Consider the following 15,947-nt stretch of genomic DNA (forward strand, 5'->3'; position numbering starts at 1 on the left):
CGCACGCTCTTACCGGGGAGCCATGTGCTGATAATGCATGCTGCCACGCGGGGGGTCCTCCACAAACCTGCTGCGTCTTCACTCCTTCAATACCCCCCACCGCCACATGAACCCATGCCAGCTCCGCGAAGTAGAACAAGTATTCTGTTTGCCTTCCTGTGTCTCGTCCACTGACAATTCAAACAATATGTCTATTATATTACTGTTGTCTCTCAGAGGCTGTTCCTCGACGCACATTTAACTTGCTTTTTATCAAACCAGTTGACAGATTTCAATGCAAGGCCACTATTTAGCAAAGTATATACATTTTATAACAACTGGTATGGTAGCCTAAATCTCTCTCTCTCTCTCTCTCTCTCTCTCTCTCTCTCTCTCTCTCTCTCTCTCTCTCTCTCTCTCTCTCTCTCTCTCTCTCTCTCTCTCTCTCTCTCTCTCTCCTTTCAACATCACCATTGGCGACAGCACCAGGTTGTCTTCTCCATCACCTTTATGGGACCAATGCTGACATCAGTCCCGACACGAACGCGCATATGGTGACGCGCTTAGAGCCAGTGACTCCTCATATACCCGATACAACCCAGACGCGCAACACATCCTACCGTCAACGGAGTACAAACACGGAATTTCTGTCCTGTTCGCTGTATCAACCTACAACTGCCATCCCATATGATTGAGTCGCCTTGGCATTTATTGTCAACCTCAACGGATTAACCAACGTGAGTGAGATTATTTTATTATTATAAATATGATCTATTTCGCTCCAATAACTGATCCAAAGCCTTTCACTGTCGCAATAACTGCCATACATAAACTAGTAGTTATACATCAGGCTATTTATTTGGTTCCTCACTTGGTTATTTTTGCCATATTACAGTGCATGAAAAACGTCCACTTTAGTTGTCTTTAAAAAGTTGATATCGAAATGTAGTCCAATATGAATAGCCTAGCCTTGGGAAACCATGGCAGACTGGTATCCCTGTTCACAACAATGATGTCATTAGCAGTTTGCGATTAGCGACATATCAGAAATTAGTCAAAGTAAATATTTTTTAGTCTTGCTTTGTTTTTACAGATGACATTTATTTAATATTTGTATGAATGAAATTACACATGGTAGGTCATTGTTTAGTGGTAGGTGACAATAACAGACAGATTATAACAGACCTATTATTTGAAATAGTTTTCTTATTTACCTTATTTACCTGAGTGATATGTGAATAAGACATGATGGTATAACATGTTCATATTCCAATCTGTTGCAATGATGTCCTCTTGCCCAGGAGGATACTCAACAGTGTTGGTATTACAGGGACATAATTACAGAGAGAAAGAGAATGTGTGTGTGTGAGAGAGAGAGATAGAGAGAGAGTGTGTGTGTGCAAGAGAGGAGAGAAAGAAAGAGAGAGAGAGAGAGAGTGAGTGCGCAAGAGAGAGAAAGAAAGAAAGAAAGAGAGAGACAGACAGAGGGTGTGTGTGTGTGCAAGAGAGGAGAGAAAGAAAGAGAGAGAGAGTGCGTGAGAGAGGAGAAAGAAAGAGAGAGAGAGAGACAGACTGTGTGAGAGACAGAGAAAGAGAGAGAGTGATTGCGCAAGAGAAAGAAAGAAAGAGAGAGAGAGAGAGAGAGGTTGTGTGTCTATGCAAGAGAGGAGAGAAAGAAAGAGAGAGAGAGGAGAAAGAAAGAAAGAGAGAGAGAGAGAGAGAGAGAGACAGACTGTGTGAGAGACAGAGAAAGAGAGAGAGTGATTGCGCAAGAGAAAGAAAGAAAGAGAGAGAGAGAGAGAGAGAGGTTGTGTGTCTATGCAAGAGAGGAGAGAAAGAAAGAGAGAGAGAGGAGAAAGAAAGAGAGAGAGAGAGACAGACTGTGTGTGTGAGAGACAGAGAGAGAGAGAGTAAGTGGGGGGTCTCTGAGATCATGCAATTAAAAGTGAATATAAAGCAGACATGTGGTGCATCTACAGACTCATCGTTAACAAGCGTGTTGATTAAAGGCAAGTCAATCAGCAGGAGTGTGCATGAGGCATGATCACTAGAGCTGTGGAGGGAAGAACCTGACTGTGAGGCTGAGGCATGATCACTAGAGCCGTGGAGGGAAGAACCTGACTGTGAGGCTGAGGCATGATCACTAGAGCCGTGGAGGGAAGAACCTGACTGTGAGGCTGAGGCATGATCAGAAGAGCCGTGGGGACAGGGACCTGGCGGGGAGGCCTCAGGCAGGGGCAGGGGAGCTGGGAGTCACAGCGAAGTGCGGAATGATTAATGAGAAAAATGATCATCATCATAAAAACGTTTTTTATTTGAAGACCCAAGGACACGCACCACTTGTGATGATTCATCATTCTCTTTTCTATGGAGAATTTAATGTGTCTGGAAAAGGACAAGCATACCGATTGGTGTCAACTTTTTTTGACCATATGATTCAGTGGAGGCTGGTGGAGGCAGAAATCGGAAGACGGGCTTATTGTAATGCACGCATGTTTGATACCATTCCTCATTCCGTTCCATGCATTACAATGACTCCCGTCCTCCGTTTTCTACCTCCACCAGCCTCCCCTGACACAATCCTGTTGTGCCTGTGTGGGTTTCAAATGACGGGTCTCCAAGCACTTCCATGTGCTGTGCCATTGAGCAATAGCAGACCTCAATGGTAAGACATTGCTATGTGTGGTTGCATTGCAGACTCGGCCTGTGTTGTCAGAAGTCACACAGTAAATGCCAGTCGTACTCCGTCCATCCACCAGATAACGAGAGCGGGCTCCCCCACAATCATTGCATCAACTGCATTCACGATTATTAAAAAAAAAGACATTGCGCAAACATCTTAATGGAGTTGTGTGTGAGTCATTGTGGAAGGTGGTGTCGTGTTGGAGCAGCAGAGACAATCCCGTCTCAGTGTCATTATCCTCCCCTTGCCTCAGTGGTTGCTGTACGCTTACCGCACAGCTGGAAGCAAATACATTGTTAGAGGATTATTACTTATTAAGTTATTACTGTGTCAAGCGTTCATCTATTATGTATTCTCCAGTAGATATACCCTCGCTGCATGTTTCACATGAATGTAGAACCATCCATAAGAGACCGGGCCGTGGCCACAGCCACAGTCAGCCTGCATGTGTCTGATAGGGTCCAATTACTGAGACCTGCTAGCCAGTCATCATTCTCGCATGTCTCTAGGTCCGCAGCTGGAGTTCGCTGCTTGTTAGAAAACAAGCTGTTGTTCTCGTTGTGTTGGTTAGCTAAGGCATATCTTTGTGGAACAGTGGACCCCAGCTGGTCTCCTTATGTGCCACAAAATGAGAGATGCCCACTGTCACTCTGTCCCAATTAACCCTTGGTACTGTAAGTGCTCTCTCACACTCTCTCGCTCTCCCTCCCCTCTCTCGCTCTCCCTCCCCTCTCTCGCTCTCTCTTTCTCACACTCTCTCTGCCCCCCCCCACCACCACCACCACCACCTTTCTCTCTCTCAGTATGGTGTCAGTAACTGTGCTCCTGGTGCTGTTTGTGTCTCCGAGCGTTCCTGGAACATGTTTCTTTGTGTGTGTCTGGAGGAGGTTGCCCCGCTGTGCGTGTGTCTGTGTGTGCGTGCATGCGTGTCTGTGCTTATGTGTGTGTCGTGTTGGTGTGTGTCTGTGTGCGTGCGTGCGTGCGTCAGTGAGTGTGTGTGCAGTGAGCTTGCCCAAGGGGAAGATAAGGGCCACATCGCAGGGTGTCTGTGATGTTGCTGTGCAACAGTGGCAATGTTCAATCTCTCCCCCAACATCTGTTGTACCTGCAACAAAATGACCAGAGTTTCTGTTTGAGTCTCTCTCTCCCTCTCTGCATGGGCTGACTGGCTGACAGATGGCTCTTCCTTATGGCTCTTTTTTATCATCTCTGTTGCTGCGGCCAGGGGCTCCGTGACTAATGTGCACTCAGAGCTGCAGAACCTCCCAGTCGATGGCGTGAAATCCCCAATATTGTTTGTGAGGACTCAGGGAGAGGAGAGGAGAGGAGAGGAGCAGTTCAATTGCTGCAGTCAAGTGATATTGATCCAGCTTTGTAGGAAGGGATGAACTTTGCTGTGCTTACTGCAGCTATGCATGGTGGGGGTTAAAATCAGATGGTGTCTTACACTGTAGGTTAGGTTAGGTGGTGGTTGTTCGGGCAATACTGATTTAACGGAGGTGTAAGCTACTGTGTGTGGCCTCTCTGTGAGTGGAAGAAGAAGCTTGTGTTTTAAACTTGGCAAAGACTGGTCACATTGTCTGGTCTGGCAAATAATTAGAATGGTCTCAATGTTTGCATTCTTGTCTCAAGAATAAGAGCACGTCCTAAATGAAATCCACTTATAGCAATAGATCACTAGCTGTTTATTTAGTACGTGTTATTATGCTTGGGGGCTTATTTCCGTTCATTGGAGAAGCCAAGAAGGGTAGGTGAATGAATCATGCATGTCTAATCTGTTTGGTGTGAAGTCTTTCTTCAGCTGTTGTGTGAGCGGCCATGTGTAATGGAGAGAGGAACCAAAGTCCACCTGCCACCCAGACAACCCCCCCACTCCACACCTAAGCCCCGCCACTCAGTCTGCCACCCTGCCCTGCCCCCCCCACGCTCAACACACACCTAAGCCCACCCAGCCTGCCACCCACCACTCCCACACCCTGCCTGACAAAGGACAGCTCCTCGTTGGCCTGCCCTCGACAACCCTGTAACCACATTACAAGAGCAAACACACACTCTGCAATCTGCTGCTCATGCTGCTAATTATGTCAATAATCTGATAAAAATGGAAAAAAGGACACCCCTCCTTTTAAACGTAGGCTTGTAATCTCTTTACACTGCTGCCCAAAACCACTCTGGCAAGGTTGCCAGGGATACCCCCTAGTTTCTGTGAGTCTGTCGTCGAGATCCTTGTTTGGTGGTTCTTACATGGTATTTACATTTGATAAGTACATTTGCTTAAAGTAAGTGAAACAACTATACAGCACAATAATCACAATTAAAACTTTCTAGAACATTAAGTGCTAGAAGCAGTCACAGTAGTAGAGAAGTAGACAATGAAATGCAAAAGTGACAGTGCCACAGAGGAGTGCAACAATAAATGTAGGTCTGGGAATGAGGTGTAGAGGTCTGGGAAGGAGGTGTAGAGGTCTGGGAAGGAGGTGTAGAGGTCTGGGAAGGAGGTGTAGAGGTCTGGGAAGGAGGAGCCCAGATGTAATGTAAAGAGATGGGTTGTTAGTCTATGGTGGAAGATAGGCAGTGACTCTGCTGTCCTGACAATGGTGGGAAGCTCATTCCACCTCTTGGGCTCCAAGACAGGACAAGACAAGACAGTTAAGAGCTGTGACCAAGCTGAGCTACCATGACCTTGTGGAGATGGCGGTACCAAGCGGCCAGCAGAGGTGGTAGAAGTGTTCGTACCGGGGTTCGGGGACTGACCATTGCTTGCAGATATTATGGGCTGATCCCTTTACTGCCCTTTAGGCGAGCACCAGGGTCTTGAATCTGACGCGAGCTGCTACTGGGAGCCAGTCAAGGGTGTGTGGAGGAGAGATGGGAGAACCTGGGGAGGTTGAACAGCAGACGGGCTGCAGCATTCTGGATAAGCTGCACAGGTCTGATGGCAGAGGCGAAGGGGTTGCAGGCCAGTCTGGTTGCTAGGAGAGATAACAGGACAAGACCAGATGGTTGTTGGAGGCTCGTGTCTCAGTAGGTGAACTTATCAATGCGAATAAAACAGAGTCCACCGCCAGCACCTTTTATTTCGCCTCGCTGCCCCCCCCCCCACTACCTCCCCCCACCACCACCACCCCATGCCCTCCCCTGTTCTCCCCTTCCTCCTTCTCCGCCTCCTCCTCCTCTTCAATTTTATTTCAGTAACTACGTTCTCCACCTCCTCCTCCTCCTCCTCCACCTCTACCTCCACCTCCTTCTCCTCCTCCTCACCCTATCATTTCAGTGTCTTCCTTGTCCTCTACCTCCCCCTCTCCTTCTCACCCTATTATTTCAGGGTCTACATTCTGTGCTGTCAACTGTGCTGTTTTTATGAAGCATGTCAAGTGCCTCGTGGTTGAGGACTGACCGATTGGTCACAGAGCAGAGGGAGAGGTCTCAGATCTCATCGGTGGTTAATGAAGCAGCCCTTCAGAGGCGGCCCTTTGCTCTCCGCTGCAGGATTGCCTATCACTCTCTACTGGCCTCTTTGCACTTTAATCCTTCCCTCTTGTTTTTAATCCAGCTCGCAGAGACTCGTGGAACGGTAAGCAGAGGTTCTACCAAGTCCTCCAGGATCCGCGCGGCCGTCGTGTCTGCTAGTTCCTCAGTTGTTGAATAGGTCATCGTTGAAGTTCACAGTCTGTGTATAAGTACTGAAGGTGCACCACATGTCCTTTCTCCTCACACTCACTCAAAGCCCCCCCTGTCTCCCCAAACAGAGCTACACAGTGCTCCCGCGTCCCTGTCTTGGCCTGCTAACGCCTCAGCCACAGCTTTAACACCAGATGCTCTCCCTGCTGCACCCTACAGTACCTATATCACACAGAGCTGTTTAATACACTGTTTGGCAGGAGTCTGTCTGCGTGCGTGTGTGTGTGTGTGTGCGTGCGTGCGTGCGTGCGTGCGTGCGTGCGTGCGTGCGTGCGTGCGTGCGTGCGTGCGTGCGTGCGTGCGTGCGTGCGTGCGTGCGTGCGTGCGTGCGTGCGTGCGTGCGTGCGTGCGTGTGCGTGCGCGTGCGTGTGTGTGCATGCGTGTGTGTGTGTGTGTGTGTGTGTGTATAGGGGAGCTGCTTATCGCCAGCAGATTCTAAGAACTCCCACCCAGTGTGTTCCATTATCACCCCCCCACCACCCTGTGTCTCCTCAAAGGACCACCTGTTAGTGACACATGAAAGAGTGTTAGGGCAGTGGCAGGGGAGCGGCAGGGGAGTGGGGTGGTGCTGCGTCGGGATGTTTGGTTCCTCTCTGTGCCTCCCTCCACCTCCTGCCAGCTCCCTATTCAGGCCCTAGCACGGATGGGTTCTACCGACATTTCTTTCTGTTTCTATGGAGCTGTCACTTCTCTCTTTGTGTGAGAGAAAAATCATTTGGGCGACATTTAATCATGCTGCTCAGCCTCTCTCTGTGTGTGCTATTATCTCCAGGCTCATTTCAGAGGCCTCTGTGATCTCTATTGACTCAGCTCAGTCAATATGTACAGTCTTAGACAGGGGAACCCTTTGAAGAACCGTTTTGGGTTCCCTGTAGAAGCATTTTGGGTACCATGTAGAACTCCTTTGGTACCATTAGAACCCTCTGTGGGAAGGGTTCAACACGGAACCAAAAAGGGTTTTAGATGGACCCCAAAATGGTTCGTCAAAGGAACCTTTGTTGATACTTACTAGAACTAGTGTATCTAAGAGTCTACTTCCTGAATGTTTTTCGATTTGATTATGTTTATTTTTTCCAAAATGGGTTGATTTTAGAAGGGACGACAGAGCAAACAAATAAGGGAGATGGAGTTTTCTCCTAGTGCTGCCAGGGTTTCTGGTAACTTTATTTGCTGTTATTAGAAAAAAAAAAGCTAGATCTAGATCTAGGGCACGCAGTACTCCACAGCTGCAGCACCTCACGTGTCAAAGGCAGAGAGGGAGCCTGATCAAACGCTGTGTGTGTGATACGGCCCAGAGCCCTGCTTCTTGACACCATGCAAGCCCAGAGCCCTGCTCCCTGCCCCCTGACACTCTCCATGCCCAGAGCCCTGCTCCCTGCCCCCTGACACTCTGCAGGCCCAGAGCCCTGCTCCCTGCCCCCTGACACTCTGCAGGCCCAGAGCCCTGCTCCCTGCCCCCTGACACTCTCCATGCCCAGAGCCCTGCTCCCTGCCCCCTGACACTCTGCAGGCCCAGAGCCCTGCTCCCTGCCCCCTGACACTCTCCATGCCCAGAGCCCTGCTCCCTGCCCCCTGACACTCTGCAGGCCCAGAGCCCTGCTCCCTGCCCCCTGACACTCTGCAGGCCCAGAGCCCTGCTCCCTGCTCCCTGACACCCTGCTAGCCCAGAGCCCCGCTCCCTGACACCCTGCTAGCCCAGAGCCCCGCTCCCTGACACCCTGCTAGCCCAGAGCCCCGCTCCCTGACACCCTGCTAGCCCAGAGCCCCGCTCCCTGACACCCTGCTAGCCCAGATCCCTGGTCCCTGACACCCTGCTAGCCCAGAGCCCTGCTCCCTGACACCCTGCTAGCCCAGAGCCCTGCTCCCTGACACCCTGCTAGCCAAGGCTAGGGAGATAAAGGTCTCACCTCAGCAGCTACTGTTCCACTGTTGTTTGCAGACGGCCCAGCTGGTAGAACTCCCAGAGGTAGGCAAGCAGACTGCAGCCTAATCCCCCAGCACCGCCTGCCTGACTGCCTGCCTGCCTGCCTGCCTGCAATAGCACTACAGATTTCCCCTGACAGCAGTAGCTTCCTCTCCTCCCCCCTCCCCCCTCCTTCTACTGCTGGCCTGTTTTTAGAAGTACCTAAATAACCCACTGTAAACCCCAGGGTGTGAGTGTTCAAGTTAGTGTGTATATGTGATGGAGGAGGCCAGGCTATCGACCCATGCAGGCATGCACACACGCACGCACACACACACATACACACACACACACACACACACACACACACACACACAAATGCACAGACACACACACACACACACACACACACACACACACACACACACACACATATACATGCACACAAAAATGCACTCACACACACAGACACACAGACACACACACACAGACACACACACACACACACACACATACACACACATAGACACACACACACACCCCCCAACATCAGTGGCTGCCTCAATACTTCTCCCCTATTGATTTTCTGTAAGGGCTGCACGCCCGTCTGTCTCCAACACAAAGGAGGGGCCTGTGAGGCCACAGCAGTCGCACTGCGTTGCTACGGCGATGGACTGTCTCGACCCATCACAGCGGCAGAAAACACCTTTTCCTCTGAATAAAACAACCCACATGAACCTCCATGAACCCCCATGAACCCAGAACAGAGGTTCAGAAACAGCGACCCAGAGGTTTGATTAGGCCAGTGAGTTGAATACGAATGCTCATTTAGTAGTTGTTTTCCCTCAAGATTCCCCGAGCCTCATGGCCAAAGTACAGAATGTGCTATAAGTGGGGTTATTATAACCACATATGATTGTTTAATCACACTTACACTCGCAGTGAGTCAAGGTTCATTCTTATTGAGAGACAAGAGCAGCTTTTTGAGCCTAGTTATGCGAGTACTGCTACTAGGCCTGGTGATTGCTGCTAGAGATGCTAGCTAGCGTAGCACTAGGGGCTGGTGATTAGTGCTAGAGATGCTAGCTAGCGTAGCACTAGGGGCTGGTGATTGCTGCTGGAGATGCTAGCTAGCGTAGCACTAGGGGCTGGTGATTACTGCTAGAGATGCTAGCTAGCGTAGCACTAGGGGCTGGTGATTACTGCTAGAGATGCTAGCTAGCGTAGCACTAGGGGCTGGTGATTAGTGCTAGGACTGTTGAAGACTGCCGCCATCGGGGGATGGGAGGCGTGGCTGAGGATGATATGGTGGAGCTGAGAGCTCATGGGAGCAGGACATGCCAGGGCCCTCTGTGGATGACAGGGGGCTGGTGGACTACATGGCAGAGGTTCACAGCAGAAGACCGTCGCATAAAGTAAATCCCACCGGTCAACGTGACTCTGATGTTTCTCCAATGGAAATTAGACATGTGGAGAAATTTGGCTGCTGCTCATGTTTTTTAATCATATGCTGGACTTAATGAGATGTACTCTTCCTCTGTTATAGCTCACCACAGGGGAGTCCATAGTGTGTGTGTTTGTGTGTGTGTGTGTGTGTGTGTGTGTGTGTGTGTGTGTGTGTTTGTGTGTGTGTGTGTGTGTGTGTGTGTGTGTGTATGTGTGTGTGTGTGTGTGTGTGTGTGTGTAAGTGTAAGTGTAAGTGTGTAAGTGTGTGTATAAGTGTAAGTGTGTGTAAGTGTGTGTTGTTGCTTACTGGAAAAGTTTTTCCCTCCCACACATAGATTCCGTACTGTTCCGTATTGTTGCCATACTGAGTCTGCCGTTCACATGACATTTACAAGATAGAGTCAATTTGAAAAGGTGATTCTTTTCAAATTACTTTAAGAACACGCCAAGCAATTAACCTAAGCAAGTCAGGAGGCATTGTGAAGCTATTCTGGTTTGAAAGGCAGAAGTAAACAACTCAGAATGTTAATTAAATGGCTGGTTGCACTTCCTCCTCCTAATTCAGCTTCATTAAGGCACAGCAAAGGAAACGCTTATATAACGTGTTCCTTAATGCGCTGCCATGGTAGCTGCAACGTGTGGCCGTGATTAAAACTCAAAGGAAACTCAAAGGAAAATCATTTTCACATTGATGAAGACAAAATGAATTTATGATAAAGAAGTTTGTGTGTGTGTGTGTGTGTGTGTGTGTGTGTGTGTGTGTGTGTGTGTGCGTGCATGCACGTGCATGTGCGCGGTGCACGCTTGCTCGTGCATCTTGAGTAGAAGGAGTGCACTGAAATTGTGGTTTTCGTTTCTCCAGCAGGTGGCGCTGTGATTACAGATGATGGTTCTCTCCTGGCGTCTGCCTGTGGCGCTCCTGGTAGTCACGCTGGCCGTGTCCCACAGCGCCGAGAACGGCGCCACGCACGCCAAGAGGAGACTGGCACAGCCTTCGCCAGGCAGCGGCAACGCCCTCCAGTACCCTGAGCATGGGTTACTGAGCCACGGGCACAGCAGGGAGCGCAGCGGGGGGCACGGGGGCCAGGGTGGGGGCCAGGGTGGGGGCCAGGGTGGGGGCCAGGGTGCCCGTGGCGCCAAGACTGGTTCTGGGCTGCTCTCACGCAGGCCCCTGCAGCCTCTGAGCCGTCCAGAGGATGACGGGACCGGCCTGGAGGGGCTCAGCCCAGTGAGACTGGAGATGGGCCCTGGGGGCGGGGGCAGGGGCAGGGAGAGGGACCGGGCTCGCATGGGCTTTAGGAACCCAACTCATTCCCGGGACAACCACCCCCTGGGGCCACGCAAGGGCAAGGGGCATGGGCAGGGGCACGGGCATGGGCACGGGCATGGGCACGGGCACGGGCACGGGCAGGGTCACGGGCAGGGGCAGGGGCACGGGCAGGGGCAGGGGCACCACTTTGAGAACAGGAGACATGGAGGTCGGCATGGTAAAGGTGAGTTCTCAATGGCTGAGAAAACCAATGTTTACATTTGTGGTATACAGTCATCGTATATGTGTGTTTGTGCAGGTGAAGTGTATGAGTTGCTGGACATTTTGAAACAGCACCAGATGTTGATAGACGTAGACCTATAGACCTATATTGTCTACAGAGACAGGTCCTTCCTATGTGAGTTTGATTATGTACATCCCTCTCCCCTCCTCCCCTCTCTCCTCCCCCACCCCTGCCTTCCCCCACCCCTCCCCTCTCCCCTCTCCCCTCTTCCCATCCTCCCCTCTCTCCTCCCCTATCCTCTCTCTCCTCCCCTATCCTCTCTCTCCTCCCCCACCCTGCCTTCCCCCACCCCTCACCTCTCTCCTCCCCCACCCCTGCCTTCCCCCATCCCTCCAGGGTTTCTCCCAGACTCTGAGCCTGAGCTGGGCTCTGTTCTAAAGGACAAGGATCTGTCTGAGGAGGCTCTCTCCTCTGCCGCTGTCTTCCCCTCTCACCGCATGACCCCGCCCACCGACCCCCCCTCCCCCATCGGCGGCGTTGTCTTTGGCTCCGGCTCTTCCATGGTTACCACGGTGATGAACGAGCATCCCCCAACGCTGCCCCCAGCCTCCACCAAACCCCAGGTACCCCTGAAGAAACACAGGGGGTTTATTAGAAGCAGCCTCTGCTGTGCTTCAGTGTTACTGGTTTATAGAGACACCGACAGTACCGTGGAGGCTGGTGGAGGTGCTGGACTTGCAATGCAATGAACCCGTCCTCCGATTTCTGCCTCCACCAGCCTCCCCTGATGCAGCAGGCGTGGTGAAGAGAGGCTGTAGGCTAAGCACTAAAAAACAATGAAAGCTCATAATGGCTTTAGTGTATCACCCACCTGTCAGGTCTCATCAAAGAGGGCTCTCATCATCTCATCAGCTAGTCATTATCACACCAGTCTCCAGGGTTCCCAGATACGATGGGTCATGTTAAACCATTTAACACACAGTATCAATTCTCAGGGCTCAAATTCATACCATTCTGGGAGAGAGGTAGTAATACCCCCATCTGTCCCTGTGACTCCCTCGTTATCCTGTATGACTGTAGAGCAGGGTAACCTTGTGTTGGATGTACTGTCTGCAGCAGCCATGTGCTGTTGGCTACGCAAGGCATTGAGAAGGAGGCGAGTGTGAGGGGGGAGAGGTGTCGCTGCTCACCCCTCCTCCTCACAGCCATCTGTCCTTCACTGTGTCCTAGCATGCTGCCTGACATCACAACACACGCACGCACGCACGCACGCACGCACGCACGCACACGCACGCACAGATAGTTATCACTCCTCTGTTCCCTCCATTGACAGGTAGACACAAAATACATTTCTCACAACACACTGCTGCAGCTTAAAACCTCTAATGCTCTGATGGTAGTCTGAGGACTGGACTGTCAGACTGCTTGGTATGCTGTTTACAAGCTGAGAGAGAGAGAGAGACAGAGAGAGACAGAGAGAGACAGAGAGAGAGACAGAGAGAGACAGAGAGAGACAGAGAGAGAGACAGAGAGAGACAGAGAGAGACAGAGCCCTGTCTGTGTATGTCTTTATTCAGGGGCTGTCAAGGTATTGGCCTGCAGGAGAAACTATAGCCTTGCGTGGACCCGGATTCAATGACGTACCGACGCTGCAAGCGTTCTTAATGAATGTTCGATCTCTGCTGATGGCTAAATGAACAGCCAGCACCAGTAACCTGCTGCGATTCATCTAATTGATGTTCCTCACCGCGTTCTGAGGGTTGGAGGAAACGAGCAGCAATCGATGTGAACGAGGAGCCTGGAGGAGGAGCTTATTTCTGATAGATGGTATTCTACAGAGCTCCGGTCTCCAGGATTCCCCGAGGGACCTCCTCAAAGGCATATTGACTTCATTATACTCCCCTATTATTTTCTCCGACAGAGTGTGCAGGAAATGCAGTGTGGGAAGAGCTTTTATGAAGTTCATTATGCATGGTTATGGCAGTGTGCAATATCCACCAAGGAGACGCTTTGTCAATATTGACTTGCGGTTAAATTGCTTTGGCTTGGTGTGTGTAACTGAAGAACATCCTCACCGTCCTCACCCAGCCCCTCTCCTCTGACCAATTACCCTTTCCCTCTTAGAGACTTGACAGTATTCAATGTTTGGTTTTGTGCACCAGGGGGCATAGTAGGCAGCCCTGTCCTCTGGAAGTCAGTGTTGGAAGAGCTGCTTGGTGGGAGGTCCTGCCTGAGGAACCTCAAGCTTGAGAGGCCATCTACAGGCCAGAGCCATCTACAGGCCAGGGCCATCTACAGGCCAGGGCCATCTACAGGCCAGGACCATCTACAGGCCAGGGCCATCTACAGGCCAGGGCCATCTACAGGCCAGGGCCATCTACAGGCCAGAGCCATCTACAGGCCAGGGCCACAAGTCTTTCCTTAAATTCCTTGTATCCTCTATCCTCAACTCCTTCTCAAAACTGATTGGTGGAGAAGGTCTGAGGTTCCTCCCCTTGGATCCTCTCCTCCAAAGTATTTGAAGAAGGAGGCAAGGAGAGAGGGCAGGAGGAAGATTCTGCCCTAGTGTCGGTCAGTGCACCTGAACATCTCAATAGGGACCTTGAACTGTTTAACACCGACACCAGGGGAGGCTGGTGGAGGTAGAAATCGGAGGACAGGGGTTCATTGCGTTCCATGCATTGCAATGAGCCCGTCCTCCGATTACGACCTCCACCAGCCACCACTGACCGGCACACTGTACCGTTAGAGAGCGAGGGTGTTAAGGATCTGAGGTGTTTTCTCTGTTCCAGAAGTTGGGCCGGGGGAAGGTGCAGAGTGAGGTGATGCCCACTCTGGACATGACTCTGTTTGATTGGACAGACTACGAGGACATGAAGCCAGTGGACGCATGGCCCGCTTCCCGGAAGAAAGGTGAGTTCGTTCTCTCTTTTCATTGAAACTGATCCCTTTTGTTTTCTCCTTGTCTCCTTGTCTCCTTCTCTCCTTCTCTCGTTCACTCAAACAGACACACTCACTGGTTGTGTCCCAATGGTTTTCCCTCTATTCCTCGCTTCCTTGTCATAAAGCATTGCAGCAGAATATCTATGCGGAGGAACCTCCAAAGATCTTCTCCTCCAATGCGTTTTGAGAAGGAAGCCAGAAGAAGATTATTGGCACACACCTCTACATTTTCATCTCCTGGAGTCTGACAATGAGCAGCGAATGAATGCTGAACCTCAAGCACCAATTCTGACAGACATGCCGAAAAACATGTGTTCTTCTCCCCCAAATCACATCCTTAATCCCTTGATGTGTACTGACAAATATATACATCACAGTTAAACCCACGCTTGAAGTATTTGTTGTTGTTTCACATTAAAGTGTTCATTTAATCATCCATCTGAATGTCTGAGTCTGTGTTTTGTCAGACTCAGTACTAATTGGTTGTTTTTGTTATTCCTGCTGCAGACAAAAGGCGCAGTAAGAATCTGAGCAGTGGGAACGTGACTGTGGATCCTGATGCTATTGAGCCATGTGACCACCACCTGGACTGCCTGCCAGGTCAGTGGTTCCACCGTGACCCCTGACCCCTGACCCCTGAGTCATTACCATACTCAGGCCACACCCTCCTCCTCATTCTGATGAAGGTCCCAGTGCATTCAAAACATCATCAGTGCTTTCAAACATCAGTGAATAAAAAACAGTTTGAAAACTTACAACAGAGTTGCACTTTTCACATCTCGCAATAAACTTTTAACTGCATTTCAGCTTTTCATGTTGATGTTTGTCCAAGTAGCATCTCCCAACCTGTGAGACTATAAGGGATGGTTTGCCATGTACTGTACAGTGTGTTAACTCACCAACTGCCAAATAATTCCGGAACACTCTCCGCCTAGAGTGCCAAGTGTTCTATGTGGTGTTTACCCTAGCAACAACACTTTGATTGGCTACAAAATGAAGCGTCATAATGTCTGTATTTTCGGTGAATTAAGTCACCCGTGGCAATCTAGAATGTTGACAATTTGGGCGACTTCATTCACCCTTGGCACTGAATGAGTTAAGCTGGTTGGTCTCTTTCCCCCACCCATAGGCTCCTGTTGTGACCTGAGACAGCACGAGTGTAAACCTCACAACCGAGGCCTCAACAACAAGTGCTATGATGACTGCATGTGTGAGGAGGGTGAGTGACAGCACCACGCGGAGGACTTGCCTGTATATTACATTACAGTACCAGTCAAATGTTGACACACCTTCTCATTCAATGGTTTTTCTTTCTTTATTTTTTTAAATTATTAATTTGTAGGTTAAATTATTAATATGTAGGTTAATATTGAAGACATCAAAACTATGAAGGAACACATATGGAATTATGTAGTAAACAAAAAAGTGTCAAACAAACCAGAATATGTTTTATATTTTAGATTGTTCAAAGTAGCCACCTTTTGCTTTGATGACAGCTTTGCACACTCTTGGCAAGTTTGTCTCCAAACTTTTGACTGGTACTGTGTATGTTTATAACCCTCACTCAGGGAAGTCAGTTCAATTTAGTAGGAGATTCAGAGCAAAACTGTTCAATTAGTGAATTGATTGTGATTGTGTCTTATCACAACCAACCAATCGGCCCTCCCTCCCAATCAACTGACTGGTTTTCCATGATTTCATCCCAGGGTTCCGTTGCTACGCCAAGTTCCACCGCAAGCGCCGTGTGACCAGGAGGAGGGGCCGCTGTGTGGTGCCAGAGTCAGCTAACAGCGACCAGGGAGCCTTCATCACGGTGTGA

General features: G+C 50.1%; 1 protein-coding gene across 1 annotated transcript; it reads left to right on the top strand.

The window, feature by feature from the left end:
* Positions 1 to 599: 599 nt before the first annotated feature.
* Positions 600 to 15,947, top strand: draxina (dorsal inhibitory axon guidance protein a; the record flags this gene model as incomplete). Its single annotated transcript, XM_083668531.1, has 7 exons — positions 600 to 716; positions 10,558 to 11,185; positions 11,582 to 11,808; positions 13,978 to 14,098; positions 14,636 to 14,728; positions 15,258 to 15,347; positions 15,835 to 15,947. Exons 2-7 carry the CDS (start codon positions 10,576 to 10,578, stop codon positions 15,945 to 15,947), a joined length of 1,254 nt encoding a protein of 417 aa, XP_083524657.1. The 5' UTR covers positions 600 to 716; positions 10,558 to 10,575.

Source organism: Argentina silus (assembly GCF_951799395.1).
Source record: "Argentina silus genome assembly, chromosome: 4".
Taxonomy (NCBI): Eukaryota; Metazoa; Chordata; class Actinopteri; order Argentiniformes; family Argentinidae; genus Argentina; species Argentina silus.